Genomic DNA, 19,006 nt, shown 5'->3' on the forward strand with positions numbered 1-19,006 from the left:
TGTACACTTACTAGAGGGTATTTTCACGCTGGTGAGGAATTTGAGTAAAATATGAGGGTGATAAATGAAGAAGATTTTTATTTAATTTTTTTAAATTTTTATTTTACGTATTTCTTAAGATTAAGGATTAAGGCCAGATACATGATACAGGTAGAAAAAGACATTGGTTTTAAAGGTGCTATGGATTTTGCAGGATGTGCATTTTGTAGTCTTTTCCTATAAACTTTCTTTGGGAGAGAAAAAGATCCAAAGAAAGTGTGGCTACTTTACAATGTGGAAAATTGAGTGGTGTTGTGCTTACAGGATTTAGGGGGCAAAAGCTGCTAAAACGCCTTTGCATGAGCTCATCTGGCCTCCCCACTAAAGGGGTCCTTTTGGCAGAGTGTTCTAACCAACTGCTGCTCAGCAAGAGTCCTGCAGCTGGTTTGAATTAGATCTCCTCTGCCAAATATTTCATAATCAAAACCTGTAGGAAAAAGTCTCCCAGACTTTATATTTTTTAATGTCTGACATGGGATTAGCAATCAAACTGAATATGGTAGAATCCACCCTGTCACTTTGCCCATGCTCTGTCTTACTTGGATCATACGTGGAATAATTTTGAAACTTAACCCTTGCTGAGATAACTCATGTTTAATTGACATGTTGGTTCTATAGGAATCAGCTCAGTGAGGCAGTTCTCAAAGCATACTGTCATGGACCTCTGAAGATCCCCTCTTCAGGGGGTCTTTGAGGTCAAAACTATTTTCCTAGTAATACTAAGATGCTGTTTGCTTTCTTCCCTGTTGACATTTGTACTGAGGGTTGGTAAAATTGCTGGTGCGTTAGCATGAATCAAGGTAGTTGATTCTATGCCGAACTGTATGGACTTGGGGGGCGTGGCAGGGGATGGCAGTTTAACCTCAAAATGTCTTTGTTGCAGTAAAAATTTAGTTTTATTTAATCTTAACCCTTGAGTATTCATCTTAATATTCCGTAAGATGAGGCGGGAAGTACTGACAAAAGCACTGCTGCGCACTGTGGTATGATGGGTGTCTCAAAGAAAAACGTCTGTGGTTGACTTGATCGTTGAACTCGCTGTAATTTTTCATGGACCACCATTTTTTACTTGAAAAAACAACTTGAGAGAGCCTGGGAAGATGGTGGAATAAGAAGACCCTAAACTCACCTCATCCCACAGAAACATACAACTGGATAATACATCAGCATAAATAATCCAGAAAACGACCCAAAGGCTGGCAGAACAAACACAACTAAAGGCAGAGAAGAGGTTGCATTGAAGAGGGTAGGAAGGGCAGAGACATGGTCAGGATATATAAGCTAGATATATAGAGATTAGCAAAAAATGCCAAAGAATGCTACTCTTCGCATTAATCTTTTAATGCCTTTAGTTGTAGAGGGAGCCACAGGCGCAGCCACAGGGCAAGAAACAGACTATTACATCAGGAAGCCTGCAGAGGAAGACAAATCCCCGTAACACTTGGCTTTGAAAGGGAGAGGGGCCCAGTTTCTTGAGTTCTTACAACCAGTGGGACTTAAAGCCTGAAATTTTAAAAATCAGTGGGCTCAGCTCTGGGAAAGCCCCAAGGGTGTTAGGAAGCTGAGTCCCCGTCCCCACCCTTTAAAGAGATAGCACAAGAAACCTGCCCAAGGAGATCCAGTGTAGAAGCAGCAGTTTAAAAAACAGCGCACTGGGGGCGCCTGGGTGGCCCAGATGGTTAGGCATCTACCTTCAGCTCAAGTCATGATCCCAGAGTCCTGGGATCGAGCCCTGCATGGGGCTCCCTGCTCAGAGGAGAGTTTGCTTGTCCCTCTGCCTGCCCCCCTCCCACCCCCCCCCGTTTATATTTACTCTCGCTCAGTCTCTTTCTCTCTCAAATAAATAAATAAAATCTTTAAAAAAAAATCGCTCTCAGACACACTCTTTCTCTCTCAAATAAATAAATAAAATCTTTAAAAAAAAATCGCTCTCAGACAATGTTTTTCATTTAGGACTTTTGAAAACATGGATGAGGATTGTACCTCAAAGAGCATTAAATAAAATAGCTTGTTCTTAGCTTCATCGTAAGGCCATATACCTATAATATTTTCCTAAAAATTTGCTAGTTCCATTCTTCACTCCTCTAATGGTAATTTGAGCAGAAGCACTTTTTTTTTTTTTAATTTAAGATTTTATTTATTTGTCAGAGAGAGAGCACAAGCAGGGGGAGTGGCAGGCAGAGGGAGAAGCAGGCTCCCCGCTGAGCAAGGAGCCGGTTGTGGGACTCCATCCCAGGACCCTGGGATTATAACCTGAGCCCACTTAACTAACCGAGCCACCCAGGTGTCCGGAGCAAAAGGACTTCTAAGAGCAAATGGATGCCCCTTTACATTTCCTTTAGTTGTCAGCAAGCCACTGTTGGTTCAGATAAAAGGCAACAGTATGTCTTTCAAGAAAAAGGTAATTTCTACTAATCTACCAACTGGTTTAGCCAAGTTAATCACACTAGTTCTCAACCCAGGATATACACTAGAATTACCTGGTGTGTAGCTTTAAAAAATTACTTATGTCTGGCTCAAATCCTCAAAAATTCAGACTTAACTGGTCTAGGGTGGGGTCCAGGCAATTTTATTCTTACTAATAAAAACTTATCCAGATGATTCAAATGTTAGCCAGTTGAAAAGCACTAAACTAGTCGTCTGCCAACTTTCTGGTCTGAGGACCTTTATATAGTCTTAAAACCTAATGAAAACATAAAAATGCTTTTGCTTATATGGGCTGTACTGATTGATATTTACTATAATTAGAAATCTAAAACTGAGAAATTTAAAAAGTATTAATTAATTTAAAAATAAAAGTAGGGCACCTGGGTGGCTCATTCAGTTAAGTGTCTGCCTTCGGCTGGGGTCATAATTCCAGGATCCTGGAATCGAATCCCGCATTGGAATCCCTGCCCCTCAGGGAGTCTGCTTCTTGCTCTGCCCCTCCTCCCTCTCATTCTCTCAATTTTGCTCTCTCAAACAATAAATAAAATCTTAAAAAAAATAAAAATAGAAGTAAAAAACCTATCATGTCTCAATAACTTATTTTTATTAAAATAATATTTTCCAAAACAAAAAACAATTAATGTAAAGAGTGGCATTGTTTTGCATTTTTTGCTAATCTCTATATATCTAGCTTAATAAAAGATAGATGAATTCTATCTCCTGTATTTTTTTTTTAAGATTTATTTGTTTTAAAGAGCAAGAGATAGAGTGGGGGGAGGGGCAGAGGGAGACAGAGACATGTAGACTCCTGGCTGAGCTTGGAGCCCAACGTGGGGTTTGATCCCATAGCCCTGAGATCATGACCTGAGCCAAAATCAAGATTCTGATGTTCAACTGACTGAGCCATCCAGGCGCCCCTTCACTGTTACGTTTTTTTAGCAGCTTTACTGACATAATTCATATACCATACAATTCACCCATTCGAAGTGTGGTATTTAATGGTTTTTAGTATGTTCAGAGAGTTGTGTGATCATCACTATAATCAATATTAAGACACTTTCATCATCCATAAAAGGAAGTCCTTACCCATGGGGAGTCGTTTCTCATTTTCCCCAGCCAGCCCTCAGGAACCAGGAATCTAATTCTGTCTCTGTAGATTTGCCTATTCTGGACATTTCATATAAATGGAATCATATGTAGCCTTTGATGTCTGGTTTCTTTCCCACAGCATACTGTTTTCAAGGTCGATCCATGTTGTAGTATGTGTCATAGCTTCATTTCTTTTTGTGGCTGAATAATCTTCCATTGTATGTATATACCACATTTATCAGTTGATGTCCATTTGACTTATTTACACTTTTTTAGTCTTATGAATAATGCTGCTATAATATTCATATGCAAGTTTTATGTGAACATATGTTGGTTTGGGGGCATATATAGCTAGGAATAGAATCGCTGGGTCATATGGAGGTCTATGTTTAACCTTTTTTGAGAAAGTACCAGGCTGTTTAGTACAGGCACTACATCATTTGAAATTCTCACTAGCAGGGTATGAGTTTTCCATTTTCTCCACGTCCTCATGGTTTTAAGTTGTATTTCCCTAACAGCTAATGATGTCGAGCATCTTTTCATGTATTTATTGGCCATTTGTATATTTTCTTTGGAGCAGTATCTGTTCAAATCCTTGATCCTCTAATTGGGTTGGCTTTTTATTATTGAGTTGTAAGAGTTCTTTATGTATTCTGTAGACAAATACCTTACCAAATATATGATTTGCAGATATTTTTCCTGTTCTGAGTTGTCTTTTCACTTTCTTGACAGTGTCATTGGAAGCACAAAAGTTTTTAATTTTGATGAAGTCCAGTTTATCAGTCTTGTCTTGCATTTTTGTGTCACATCTAAGAAGGCTTTCCCTAATCTGACGTCACAAAAATTTACTCTCGTGTGCTCTTCTAAAAGTTTTATAGTTTTAGCTCTCACATTCATTCTTTTATCCATATGGAGTCAATTTTCATATAGTGTGAAGTAGTGATTAAACATCATTCTTTTGCTTGGAAATATTCAGTTATCACAGTACCATTTGTTAAAAAGACTGTTATTTCTCCATTGAACTCTCTTGCCAAAAATCAATTGATCATAACTGTGAGGGTTTTTTCTTCTGGACTCTCAATTTTGTACCTTTGTGGTAAGTTTTGAAATCAGAAGTATGAATCCTCCAATTTTGTTCTTTTTCAAAATTATTTCGGTGATTGTGAGTCCCTTGCATTTTCATATGGATGTTAGGATCAGCTTGTCAATTTCTGGGGAAAAAAAAGACAGATGAAATTTGGTAGAGATTGCCTTGAATCTGTAGATCAATTTAGGGAATATTGCCATCTTAAAAATATTGTCCTCTTGTCCATGATACAGAGTATCTTTTTATTTATTTAGGTCTTTAATTTCTTTCAGCAATGTTTTGTAGTTTTCTGAGTGTGAGTTTTATACTTCTTTTGCTAAATTTATTCCTAAGTATTTTTTCATTTTGATATATTGTAAATGAGTTTTTTTCTTAATTTCCTTTTTAGATTGTTGTCTCCTAGTATATATAATCAATAACATTGATTTTTTTTGAGGGGTGGAAGGGGCAGAGGGAGAGGGAGAAAGAGAATCTTAAGTAGGCTTTATGCCCAGCATGGAACCCAAGGCAGGGCTCCATCTCATGACCCTGAGATCATGACCTGAACTGAAATCAGTCAGACACTTAACCGACTGAGCTTACCCACATCGGGCTTCTTGCTCAGCAAGGAGCCTGCTTCTCCGTCTCCCTCTGCCTGCCGCTCCTCCTGCTTGTGCTCTTTCTCTGTCAAATAAATAAATAAAATCTTAAAGAAGAAAAAGAGATTTTATTTTTAAGTAATCTCTACACCCAACATGGGGCTCGAACTTACATCCCTGAGGTCGAGTCGCATGCTCTACTGACTGAGCCAGCCACGCTCTCCAGTTATGTCTCATTCTCATAATTTGCACAGCCTAAAAATAAAAGCTTTTAGAACAGACTGGAGTTGCAAAATCCCCAGGTACAGTTATCAGAAATAGCGGACCCTTCTCCAGTCAACCAGGAGTTAGATGAAGTGTTCATATAAGCATTTCATTGAAACCTGAGATGCACAGTCACTGATACAATTTATTGGCTTCAACTCACCATTCTACTTTCCGTAAGCTAAGTCAGGCAATATTTGTCTTTTTGTGACTGGCTTATTTCACTTAGTATAGTGTCTAAAAGGTTCATGTGTATTGGCGTGTATGACAGGATTTCCTTCTTTTTAAGACTGAATATTAATTTGTTGAATGTATATACCACATTTTCTTTAGTCATTCATTCTGTCAGTAGACATTTAAGTTGCTTCTACCTCTTGGCTATTGTGGATAATGCTGCAATGAATATAGATGTAAAATATCTCAAGAATCTAATTTCAGTTTTTTTGGATATATACTAAGAAGTGAGTCTTTTGCCCATTTTTTAACTGGATTTTTTATTTTCTTACTGTTAAATTTTAAGAGTTCTTTGTATATTTTGGATATTAGTCCTTTATCAGGTATGTGTTTTTCATATATTTTCTCCTACTCTGTGGCTTGTCTTTTCATTCTTTTAACAATGTCTTTCAAAGAGTAGAAGTTTTTAACTTAGAAAGTACAACTTACCATTTTTTTTTTCATGGATCATGCTTTTGGTGTTGTATCTTTTTAGATTACCTAGATTTTCTCTTAAAATGTCTTCCGGAAGTGTTTTACTTTTGTGTTTTACATTTAGATCTAAGATCCATTTTGAATTAATTTTTGTGGAAAGTGTAAGGTCTTCCAAAAGAAAGCACCAGGCCTAGATGGGTTCGTTGGTGAATTCTACCAAACATTTAAGGAAGAAATTCCCTACAGTCTCTTTCAGAGGGTAGAAGCAGAGGCAATACTTTCTAATACCAACACCAAACAAAGACATTATAAGAAAACTGTACACAAATATCTCTCATGAGTATAAATGCAAAAGTCCTCAACAAAGTATTAGCAAATCAAATCCAAAAAGTATAATAAGAATTATATACCATGACCAAGTGGGATTTATCCCAGATATGCAAGGCTGGTTCAGTATTCGAAAATCAATTAATGTAATCCATCCCATCAACAAGCTAAACAAGAAAAATCATATGAATCTATCAAGAGATGCAGAAATTTTGACAAATTCTAACACCTATTTATGATTAAAAAAAAAGTAAACTAGTAATAGAGGAGGAACATTCTCAACTTGATAAAGACTAGCTACAAAAAAATCTATTGCTAATATCATGCTTAATAGTGAGAAGCACAAAGCTTTCCCATTAAGATCAGGAACAAGGCAAGGATGACCTGAAAAGGATGCCATTCCTTTTCAACATCATACCAGCAATCCTTGCTAATGCAATAAGTTAAGAAAAGGAAGTAAAAGGTATACAGATAAGTGGTTGCCAGGAGGAAGGGCAGGGAATGAATAAGCAGAGCAAAGAGAATTTTTTAGGGCATTTGTATATTATAATGATGGATATATCATTACACATTTGTCCAAACCTTACAGAATGTACAACACCAAGAGTGACCCCTAAAGTAAACTATGGACTTTGAGTGATTATGATGTGTCATTGTAGGTTCATTCTTGGTAGGAAAAAAAAAAGTACCATCTAGTGAGTGATGTTGATGATAGGGGAGGATGTTCATTTGTGTGGACTTAACACTTCTTTATCAAAATTGAACCTTTTTTTTTTTTTTTTTACATGCACAGCCTTTTCGAGAGCATAAAAAAGCCAATAGAAAATTGGGCCTTAGCTCATCCAGCCCAGTGTTCTGCCTGTGACTCAAGGGGTCATTTTATGGGAAAACAGAATGGTATATACTTCAAAAACTATAATATTGTTTTGAAATGTACTTTTTCAAAAACTGCAGATGGCTTTTATAACTTTCTGCTTACTTATCAGCATAAATGGCTGACATTTTCCTATACCAGTACATTGATTACTTTTGATCTTTGTCGTCTTTGTGGTCCTAGGTTGGTTCATTCTGGCTCCGGATGTCGATCACCCTCACTTGGATCTGACCTAACGTTTGCTACCAGAACAGGCTCTCGGCAGGGCATCGAGATGCATCTCTTCAGGGTGGAGACGCATCGGGATCTGTCAACCTGGACCAGGATACTTGTTCAGGGTTGCCATGCTGCTGCTGAACTAATTAAGGAAGTCTCTCTAGGTATAGATCCTGACATACCATTTCTAATAGGAATTAAATGGAAATGTTATACTTTGTTTTAAAGTAAAAACCAGGGATGTCTGGGTGGCTCATTTGGTTGAGCATCCAACTCTTGATTTCAGCCCAGGTCATGATCTCAGGGTCCTAAGATCGAGCCCCATGTCAGGCTCTGCGCTGGGTGTGGAGCCTGCTTGGGATTCTCCCTCTGCCCCTCCCATTCATGCCCTCTCTCTCTCTCTAAAATAAATAAATCTTAATAGAAAGGGGCACCTGGGTGGCTCAGTTGATTGAGCATCTGCCTTCCACTAGGGTCATGATTCCAGGGTCCTGGGATCGAGCCCCGCATTGGACTCCCTGCTCGGCAGGAGTCTGCCTCTCCCTCTGCCTGCCACTCCCCTTGCTTATGCTCTCTCTATATATATCAAGTGAATAAATAAAGTCTTTTTAAAAATCTTTAAAAAGAATAATAAAGTAAAATCCATTATCGTATGGGCCAGACTCAAAAATATTCTAAAATATGGCATCTTAATGTGATCATGGTGGAAGAAACCTGGTTTTTCTGTTTCGTTAGTAAAGTTTTCCTAAACCTTGTCTATGGCTACTTCATAACACCCTATGTACAACATGGCAGTTTTGCTGTTCATCGTTTTAATCTGTATGTGATAGTATAACAACTCATTTACTAAATACTAAATGCACTAACCCTCTAGTTCAGAAGATTTAGAGCCTAAGATCTGGATAAACACCCTTAAAATATGGGCTTCTGGCAAGGCTTATGTCTACAGAAAAATAAGGAATTTTGAGTTTGAAAAGTTTGAAAATGTGTGCCCAGTACTTAGTGAAATAAGCATCTGAAGGAAAGAAGCCTGGTGGTGTCTTTTCACTGTTGCAGCGCCCTCTTGTGGCTGGTCTATATGGTTTCATTTGTATATATTTGTGTGTCTGTACATGTATATGTATGTATAGGTATTTCCAGATTGCTTTCCAGTTTAACAAGAGCAAAGAATAATCAAAATGAAGACACAGAGTTTCTTTTTTTTTTTTAAGATTATTTATTTATTGGAGACAGAGAGAGAGCATGAGCTGGGGGAAGGGCAGAGGGAGAGGGACAAGCAGGCTCTCCACTGAGCAGGGAGCCCGATGCAGGGCTCAATACCAGGACCCTGAGATCATAACCTGAGGCGAAGGCAGACGCTCAACCAACTGAGCCACCCAGGTGCCCCGAAGACACAGAGTTTCAAATGTGGCTTGAATTAATTCGATTATCTTGGTTCCAAATCAGTTTACTTAATTTTGCTCCTGTTTTCTATGTATTTTATTTTATAAACAGTTTTATAGAGTTGTATAAAAAGAGAAGATGTTCAAAGGGCAGAACGTCTTGTAATTTATCTTTCTTTGCATTGCTTTTGGAAAGGGAGGGCCCTCCAAGGCTTTAGAATTGCATAGGCAGCATTTGCATGGGTCATCTTCTAACACTGGCAGAGGGACAGTTTTTTAAATGTTGTCAAAATGACATAATTCTTCAGCTCTTTAGTAATTGCTTGATATTTTCCTTACAACCACAGTGATGATTCAAGCAATGACACCAATAACCAGTAAGGCCCCACCTCGGATTTTGACCAAAGCCACCACATCCACACTGTCTTTCTTACTTGTGTATTTCCCAACCGTTTTCTCTATATAGTGGTTGGTGACCACATTAAGGGCTGCAGGGCTCTGGTTTTAGTCTTGGCCACATAACGTGCTTTCTGTGTTGTGTCCTCAATGTGAAGGTCTGCAGTGCTCTGTGTTCCCTTGGGGAGCCCAAGAAATTCTTTAGGCCCTTTCCTGGCATCTGGGATCACCATATCTTCTTTAAGAATCCAGAGAGAAGGCTGCCTGGGTGGCTCAGATGATTAAGCGTCTGCCTTTGGGTCAGGTCATGATCCCAGGGTGCTTGGGTCAAGCCCTACATCAGGCTCCCTGCTCAGTGGAGAGTCTGCTTCTCCCTCTCCCTCTGCCTGTCCCCCCTGCTCATGCTGTCTCTCTCTCAAATAATTAAATAAAATCTTAAAAAAAAAAAAAAAAGAATCCAGAGAGAGATGTTTCCCAAAAGAAAGAACGCAACTTAGATTTTTTTAACATTTTTTAGTTTCGTGTCGTTGCTTTGGTGTCTGGCATCTGAACTTCTGGCAGGAAACAAAACTCTGTCCAGTCCCTGGCTCACAGTTGTTTCAGTACAGATGGCTTGAGGGGAGAGAGAAAAAGGATTGGTTGGGTCCTAATACTTTAAAATAGACAAACGTATTTTTTGCTAGTTTTGAACTTTCTCATTCCCATATACAGCTGTAGTTTAATATTACCTTCGTAATACTTTCATTTCCAGAATTCAGATCAAATGATGTACTTACTAATCACTTACTTTGTATTTAGAACTGTGTCACATGTATTAAACTGGCTGAAGGTAAACTGCTTGATGAGAGCCAGAATTCCTTTAAAATGTGTTTGTGTGTGTGTGTACGTGCTCCAAATCTACTAGGACTTTTTTTTTTTAAGATTTTATTTATTTATTTGACAGAGAGAGAGACAGCCATTGAGAGAGGGAACACAAGGAGGGGGAGTGGGAGAGGAAGAAGCAAGCTCCCAGGGGAGCAGGGAGCCCAATGCGGGGCTTGATCCCAGGATCCTGGGATCACGCCCTGGGCCGAAGACAGACATTTAACTACTGAGCCACCAGGCGCCCCTGATCTACTATGTCTTCGCATAGATACACATTCGCATAGATACACACATACATACACAAGCAAGCATGTCCTTCAGATGCACGTTACCACTTTGTGTTAAATTGTTGGGCAATTCAGAAAGGTTTATTTAAAACTAATTATGGCACATTGTACTACCTATTCAGATATCCGTGGCCTAAAGAACATTAGGAAGTTGACAAGAAGAAATCATTTCAGCTCTGTTTCTTTGTCTCTTACGTGTTTTGGTTATGGTTTACTCATTTATTTATTTATTTTTGTATAGTTTACTCATTTAGAAAAATTTCAGTGACTACCTGTAAGATTTTGCTATTGAACACAATATGTGAACTTCATAATGTTCATTTAATTTTAAACCTTTATTAGTTTACAGTAGAATTGATCCGTGATCCTTCTAGTACACAAGAACTTTTTCCTTTTAGCAAATGTGAACCTCAACATCACTAGGCAGATAATGCAGTTAATTCCCTTTAGTATATAAAACCATTTTCCATTTGTCACAGGAATTCAAAATGTGAAAATACATATATGTATATAATTGCTTGAACTTTAATAAGTGTGCTTTTAAAGGCTAATTTCATCATACTGATTACCCAAACTATTACAATTTTTGAATCAAACAAGAACTTTATGAATACTTTGAATTTCTGTAGTTTTGGTGTTAAAAGACTAAGCAGTGGTAGATATAGGAGGAGTTACATTACTAAATATGTAGAAAATCTGCAAGAGGAGAAGAAAAATGAGCATTTTAAAGTATTTATGTTGTTAGCATATATGACGAAAGAATTTGCTCTTACCATGTTCTCTATTTTGTAAAATTCTCTTGATTTTTTATTCATCTACTGGGCAAATATGGATTGAGTATAAACTCTGTAGTTTTACTGGCTATACTAAAATAGATACGGTAGGCATAGCCCCTGCCTTTGAAGTAGGACGGACAGAAGCAGAAGGAATAATGAGTGCTTATCAGGGTTGTTATAAGTCATAGATTGAATGCATGTTTCCTCTGACCCTAACACACACACTTCGAAGCCAAGTTTTATTACCTCTATTTTTAAGATGAAAGAACTGGGATTAATGTGGCGAGGGCTTGAATTGGGTCTTTTCTGACTCAAAACCAGTGCCTTAAGCCCCTTATTTTTCCCCTCTAAATGACTCATTCCTATGCCCAGATTAAAGTCCTAGAGGACATATACAGTATCAGTTTCTCTTAATCCATTAAATCGACAAATATTTATTGTCTTATTACTTACAAAATGCTGTCCTTTGTAATGAGAGAAATAAAAATAAGTAAGACCTACTTCACGCCTTTGACCAAATAGCTGTAAGAAAGGAACATAGTGCCGGGGGCACCTGGGTGGCACAGTGGTTAAGCGTCTGCCTTCGGCTCAGGGCGTGATCCCGGTGTTGTGGGATCGAGCCCCACATCAGGCTCCTCCGCTATGAGCCTGCTTCTTCCTCTCCCACTCCCCCTGCTTGTGTTCCCTCTCTCGCTGGCTGTCTCTATCTCTGTCAAATAAATAAATAAATCTTTAAAAAAAAAAAAAAAGGAACATAGTGCCATGTTCTTTGTAACCCTGGGCATATGCGATCAGCCCTTTCATTATACTTGATAGACTTGTATTATCTACATAAAAGAAAAAGCAAGAAGAAAGAGCTTGGGTGGCTCAGTCGGTTAAGCTTCTGCTTTCAGCTTAGGTCATGATCCTGGGGTCCTGGGATCGAGTCCCACATCACTCTCCCTGCTCAGCGGGGAGCCTGCTTCTCCCTCTGCCTGCCGCTCCCCTGCTTGTGCTCTCTCTGTCCCTGACAAATAAATAAATAAAATCTTAAAAAGAAAAGAAAAGAATAAAAGCTGAAGGTTGGTCTTCCCTTCCCAATTGTATTTCTTTTAAATCTGATTGAGCCAGTTTGGTTCATGTGTATACTCTGGACCAACAGCAGTCACGAGGGGAAAGCCATGCTCTGATTGGCTCAGGGGCTATCTATCCTTGAAGTTGAGATCATCCTTCTTTGAAACACATGAGGAAAGAATGTGGAAACTTGAATAAAATTGGGGTTTGGCTGTAAATGAAGAATGGAGAAATAGAAACTGGGTAGACAGCTGACAAGGAATACTTACAAGTATCAAGACCAGAGCTGAAGAAGCTGGTTGGATTCAGCAACATGGAGATAATTTTTGGTGCCCTTGGGGAAAGACGCTCAGTGGTGTGATGGCTATGGCAGACTGCAGAGGGCTGAGGATTGGATGGGAAGTGAAACAGAGATAAACTGACTAAAGACACCTCCTTTAAAAAACAAAGAGGGGGGCTTCTGGCTAGCTCAGTCGGTAGAGATCAGTTCCTGATCTCAGGGTTGTAAGTTTGAGCCCCACATTGCATATAGAGAGTACTTAAAAATAAAATCTTTTTAAAAAGAGGGAGAGAAAGAGGGAAGGTGAGGAGTTGAGTAATAGCTTTTCTTCTAATAATAAGAGATTTGAACATCTAAAAACGTTAATGGGGGAGATCTAGTTTACAGGGAAATGTTGAGGGGCTCCTGGGTGGCTCAGTCGGTTGTTCATCTGACTTTTTTTTTTTTTAAGATTTTATTTATTTATTTGAGAGAGTAAGAGAGAGAGTGTCCACAAGTTGGGGGGGAGTGGCAGAGGGAGAGGGAGAAGCAGACTTCCCTCTGAGCAGGGAGCCTGATGCAGGACTCGATCCCAGGACCCTGAGATCATGACCTGAGCCAAAGGCACTTTGAGCGTCTGACTCTTGATTTTGGCTCAAGTCATGATATCAGGGTCATGAGATCAAGCCCCATGATGGGTTCTATGCTGGGTGTGGAGTCTGCTTAAGATTCTCTCTCTCTCCCTCTCCCCCTCCCCCCCACCGACATGCGCCCATACTCTCTCTCTCTCAAAAAAAAAAATAATAATAATAATAATACTTGAGTGTAATAATTTAACCTTAAGCATGAAGTCAGAGAATTTTCTAATGCAGATTATTAATAATAGAGGGAGATTCTCCTCAGAGAACTTTGATCAGAATGATTGAGCTTGAATGAGAGTACATGTGGTAAACTGGAGATTCCCTGTTTTAGGCGGTTGGTACACATGTCAGCCTTTCCCCCACCTCCTCTCACCCCATCCCTGATCACCACCTTGTCCCTGACATCTATTCCAGGTTGTGGGTGGGTTATGAATTAAGTCTCAGGGATGAGATGAACTTAGAGAAGAGATGAGTGTCTGTTTTACATATTTCATGGTAATAAAATTTTCCAAAAAACCCTGAGAGTTTATTAGATTTTTAGATGAGTTAAAATGTCACAATTAACTAATTCTGGTATATAGTATACACTCAACAAAGTGGCCATTGTTATGCTTGTCATTGTTACTTAAGCCCCAGTGAATTAGCACCTCTAATTAAGCCTTTTTCAGTTCTCCAGAATTATTCTACTCGCCTCTCCTCTGTCTTCCCATAGTGTCTTGTCCATTTCCCTAGCATAAGGACCTAGTTCATTCTTCTGTATCCATATTTCCTTTTCTTTCTCTCTCACTTGTCTGAATAGGAAGCATCTTTTATTTAACTCTGTATCTCCCAGCACCTAACACATAATGTAACATGTAACTATGTGTCTGGCACATAATAAGTGCTCAAAACAGTGCTTTCTCGGGGCACCTGGGTGGCTCAGTCGGGTGAGTGTGTCCAACTCTTTCAGCTCAGATCATGATCTCAGGGTCTTGAGACTGAGCCCCATGTTGGGCTTCATGCTCAATGGGGGGGAGTCTGCTTGAAATTCTTTGTCTCTTTTTCCCTCTGCCCCTCCCCCTGCTTTCTCTCTCTCTTTTTCTCTAAAATAAATAAATCTTAAAAACAAAACAAAACAATGATTTCTCCAGTGTATATTGTATGTGATAACCCATCTGTCATCCCTGCTGCCCTGTAAGAGCAGAGAATTTAAAAAATAGGAATAAATGATTTAATGAAGAAACAAAACTAAGACATAATTCACAACTCCACTGGACTTCATGTATGTTTTCTGATTATTCTGGGGCCAGGCTCATGAATTTGCTTCCCCTAACTTGAGCTCTGAACACCATAAACCCACATTGAACCCTCCAAAAGGAACACAAAGCCAGCCCCCCCCCCCCTGCTGGGTGCTGAATGTTTATCTTCCTCCCTCGATTACCTCAAAAACCGTAGTTTTTTTCTGTCTTTTAAACTTCAATATTTGATGTTCTTTGATTGTCCTTGAATGCTGCTGTTGTGTCTTTTTTTATTTCTGATAAAAGCCCTGTTAAGTAAAATCAGCACATTACATTTTTTACTGACTTACTATAAATTGAGGTGCATAGTGGATTTATAGCCCACAAAAGGATTTTAGTTTAAGCCACCTGGAGTAGCCCAGAGCTTCGCTAATAAGTCCCAGATCCTGTCCCATCAGAATAGGGCCACTTAGCACAGCTCCCTGCCCTCCACCCCCCCCCCCCCCCCCCCCCCCCCCCCCCCCCCCCCCCCCCCCCCCCCCCCCCCCCCCGCATACACACACGCAGACACACACACACATTAAATCACAGTCAGAGGCTTTTTGCTCTTTGGTGCACTACTCCTGACACCCTCTGAGGATGAGAGATGCCAGGGTACTTAGGCACCATTGCCTCAACTATTTTTACCTACCATTTGGGGAGAAGCCATTAACTACAACTATTAGGCACAACATTGCTCTCAAAATTATCTGGTATTAATTACAAGTTTTAAATGAAAACAAACTCACTTCTAAACCCAGATGTATTTAGTGTCACTTTTACTTCTTCCTTTCATGGTTGAGATAATCATAAACAATATTCTGTTGTCTTTTTTTTTAATTTTTAAAATGTATTTGAGAGAGAGAGCGAGAGCACGAGTTAGGGGAAAGGCAGAAACAGACTCCCTGCTAAACAGGGAGCTCGCCATGGGACCCGATCTAGGAACCCTGAATTCATGACCTGAGCCGAAGGCAGATGCTTAACCGACTGAGCCCCCCAGGCGCCCCTGTTTTTTCTGAAGTAACACACACATACACTACATTTGCTTTCCTTTCCTTCCCTCTTGGGGGGAACAATCCTAAACAGAATCTTCAGGAAACTTCGCTTATGGCAAGCTCTTATGGGGTTAATGGCTTGCCTTTGCTGGCTGCACTCACCTGATCTAGCCCCACTAGAGACTCACCTGCAGGCAGAAATACTCGCCCACCTGCATTGCACCTTCTCCAGCCAGTGTTTCAAGAACTTGAGCAAATCCTTTTTCTTTGAGCTTTTCTTTTCTAGACTAGAACTGACCCCTCTCTTCTCATCAGATCTTACTACCCTTGACTATGCTATAGCTTCAGGGATGTTAATAGAATAAAATTCTCTTGAAAACTGTACCCTAGTTGCTTTGATTGGGATCTATCTGTTCTTCCTCCAAAAGCTTAGCCATTTATTCAGAGATTATTGCAATGAATTACTTTCTACATGTTTCCCCCTGAGGGTTTTTTTTTTTCTGAGGATAACTAATATTCAAAGTCTTTTGTCCAAAATTCTCTTCTTTGAGTAGCCCTGAGAAGGGACACTGCCAATATTTGTCTGTGATTCTTTTTCCTTATTTCTTAAACACAGAGCTATCTTAACTAATTGAATGTTTTTGCAAGTGCAGTGGAAGAATACATTGATTAGTCTGGATAGGAGGACTTGCTTGTTTGGAAGCTACTTTTTGTGACCAGGCATAGCGTGACTCTGATCGTTTAGGTGATTTGAAGTTCATCTCTCAAAGGGCTGCGTTGATTCCCAGATCTCAGAGGGCCTCACACTTTGTAGCCCCTGTACTAACAACAAACCTTCCTCCGCTATGAGCCTGCTTCTTCCTCTCCCACTCCCCCTGCTTGGGTTCCCTCTCTCGCTGGCTGTCTCTGTCTCTGTCGAATGAATAAATAAATAAAATCTTTAAAAAAAAAACAAAAAAACAAAAACAACAAAACCGCGGTCAGATGTTAGTGGAACAGAAACTTCACCAGTCTTGTGAAAAGACAAGTGTCGGTCTTATTGATCAAAGGGTTTTTTTTCCTATCAATTCAGATCAATCCTTTGAATTTTATCTTTGCTAGGACTGACAGTGTGACTTTTGCTAACTGTAGCCTTTACCTTTGATAATAAGCATTATCTTTATCCTCTTCCCAAATACCAACCAGACCATGTGACTGCCCCTAAAAGGCATCTCTGCCTTCTCTCCTTTGGTTGTTCTTTCTTCTTGCCCACTCGAAACCTTTCTCTACTTCACTGCCTATCCAATTTGACCTATTCTTTATTCATTTATGAAGTCCTTGAGAGGGGGGACCATGCCTCTTACCTCTCCAGTACCACGCACGGTCTACTGCCAGCACAAGTGTTTAATTGATACTCGCTGAATTGAATTGAACCAGATCAGATGTCATGGAGAGTTACGGTCATCTCTTTCTCATCTCAATCAAGATGTTGACCCAAGCAACCAGAACAAAACTTCAGGGAGTTTCAAATAAGTTAGGTATCACACGTTCTCAAAAAAAGATTCTTTTTCCTTTGTTGAAGTCGGAAGAATCCTTTTCTACTTGATAACAGAAGTAGTAACTCTATTTTTAATTTTTTAAAAATTTTACTTATTCACTTAAGAGAGAGAGAGTGAGAGAGCATGAACAGGGGGAGTGGGAGAAGCAGACTCCTCTGATAAGCAGGGGGCCTGACATGGGGCTTGATCCCAGGACCCCAGGATCATGATCTGAGCCAAAGGCAGCCATTTAACTGACTGAGCCACCCAGGTGCCCCTGAAGTAGTAACTTTTATAATGATGCTTTTTGCTTGTCTTCAACAGGCTGCACGCTAAATGGCCAAGAAGTAAGATTCACTGTGCACTATGAAAATGGGTTCACTATCTCCAAGGAAAATGGAGGTTCCAGCAGCATATTGTACCGCTACCCCTTTGAAAGGCTGAAAATGTCTGCTGATGATGGCATCAGAAATCTGTATCTGGATTTTGGTGGTCCTGAGGGAGAACTGGTAAGAGTATTTCTGAAAACCATGTTACTCTAATAGGTATTTTCTTTCTTTCTTTCCCATTGCTTCTTACCTTTTGTATAGAAAATTATGGACTGAGGGGCGCCTGGGTGGCGCAGTTGTTAAGCGTCTGCCTTCGGCTCAGGGCATGATCCCGGCGTTCCGGGATTGAGTCCCACATCGGGCTCCTTGGCTGGCAGCCTGCTTCCTCCTCTCCCACTCCCCCTGCTTGTGTTCCCTCTCTTGCTGGCTGTCTCTCTGTCACATAAATAAATAAATAAATAATTTAAAAAAAAAAAGAAAAGAAAATTATGGACTGATAGTCCAGTTGGAGTCAGGAAATTGTTCTTCAGTTTTCAAAGTGTATTGGGTTTGGGTTTGGGACTTGTGTGTGTGTGTGTGTGTGTGTGTGTGTGTCTGTGTTTTTCTTTTCCCCACATTAGGAAATCATTCCTTTTTAAAAAGTTTTGGTTGAATGGTAGAAAGAAAAAATGGATAGCCCTTTTAAGAAATAGGCTTTTATCAAATATGAGCTATAAAATACAAAAGCTGGTAAACTTTAATAAATTCTATCCATTGCTATTATTAGTAGTTGATTGAGATGAGTTAAAAGTAATAGAATGACTTGGTTGCCAAAGAAATTCTGCTAATCAGGAAAAAAAGATACAGAGCTATCTCCACACAGCCATTTTTTTTTTTTTTTAATCTCCTTGCCTTTTAAAGGGAAGATCGGCAGGAATTCATGATTTCCCTTAGGGAACCACAGAACTGTGTCAAGTGAACTTCAAAAATCATAAATTATGATAAAGGAGTAAAATAATGCCTTTTCGGTCATATCAGTTTTGAGCCAGTAGTTGAAGTCTTACACATGAAGTATTATATCTGTTGACGCAATCACCATAGGTGGAAATTTGTAAAACAGAATCTTGACATTTTATTACTAAAAGAGATCTTAGAGATAATAACCTCCAAATAAGAAATCATGCCTAGAAATCTTATTTTAATTTTTAAAAAATATTTTATTTATTTATATTTGCTAGAGAGAGAGAGAGAGTGCAAACACGAGCAGGGGAGGGAGGAGCAGAGGGAAAAGCAGACTCTTCACTGAGGGGGAGCCTGATATGGGACTTGATCCCAGGACTCTGGGATCATGACCTGAGCTGAAGGCAGACGCTTAACGGACTGAGCCACAGGCACCCTAGAAGTCTTATCTTAAATGATGAATCTTTAGGAAACTATGGTTGGGCCATGGACCAGGGCTTTTCAAAAGCCTGAAGCAGCCATTTGCAACAACATGGATGGAACTAGAGGGTATTATGCTAAGTGAAATAAGTCAATCAGAGAAAGACAATTACCATATGATCTCACTCATATGTAGAATTTAAGAAACAAAACTGAGGATCATGGGGGAAGGGAGGGAAAAATAAGATGAGGTCAGAGGGGGAGACAAACCATAAGAGACTCTTAATCATGGGAAACAAACTGGGGGTTGCTGGAGAGGAGGGGGATGAGAGGTGGGGTAACT

The 19,006-nt window shown here is 39.6% G+C and overlaps 1 protein-coding gene across 1 annotated transcript in view; it reads left to right on the forward strand.

Moving 5' to 3' along the window:
* SNTB2 (syntrophin beta 2) overlaps nt 1-19,006 on the forward strand; it is a 102,428-nt gene that overhangs the window by 74,987 nt on the left and 8,435 nt on the right. The window contains exons 5-6 of the mRNA XM_040633517.1: nt 7,517-7,713; nt 17,300-17,484. Coding sequence (XP_040489451.1) covers nt 7,517-7,713; nt 17,300-17,484 — 382 coding nt within the window. The remainder of the gene's footprint in view (nt 1-7,516; nt 7,714-17,299; nt 17,485-19,006) is intronic.

The sequence above is a fragment of the Ursus maritimus genome, unplaced genomic scaffold (assembly GCF_017311325.1).
Source record: "Ursus maritimus isolate PB19 unplaced genomic scaffold, ASM1731132v1 scaffold_19, whole genome shotgun sequence".
NCBI lineage: Eukaryota > Metazoa > Chordata > Mammalia > Carnivora > Ursidae > Ursus > Ursus maritimus.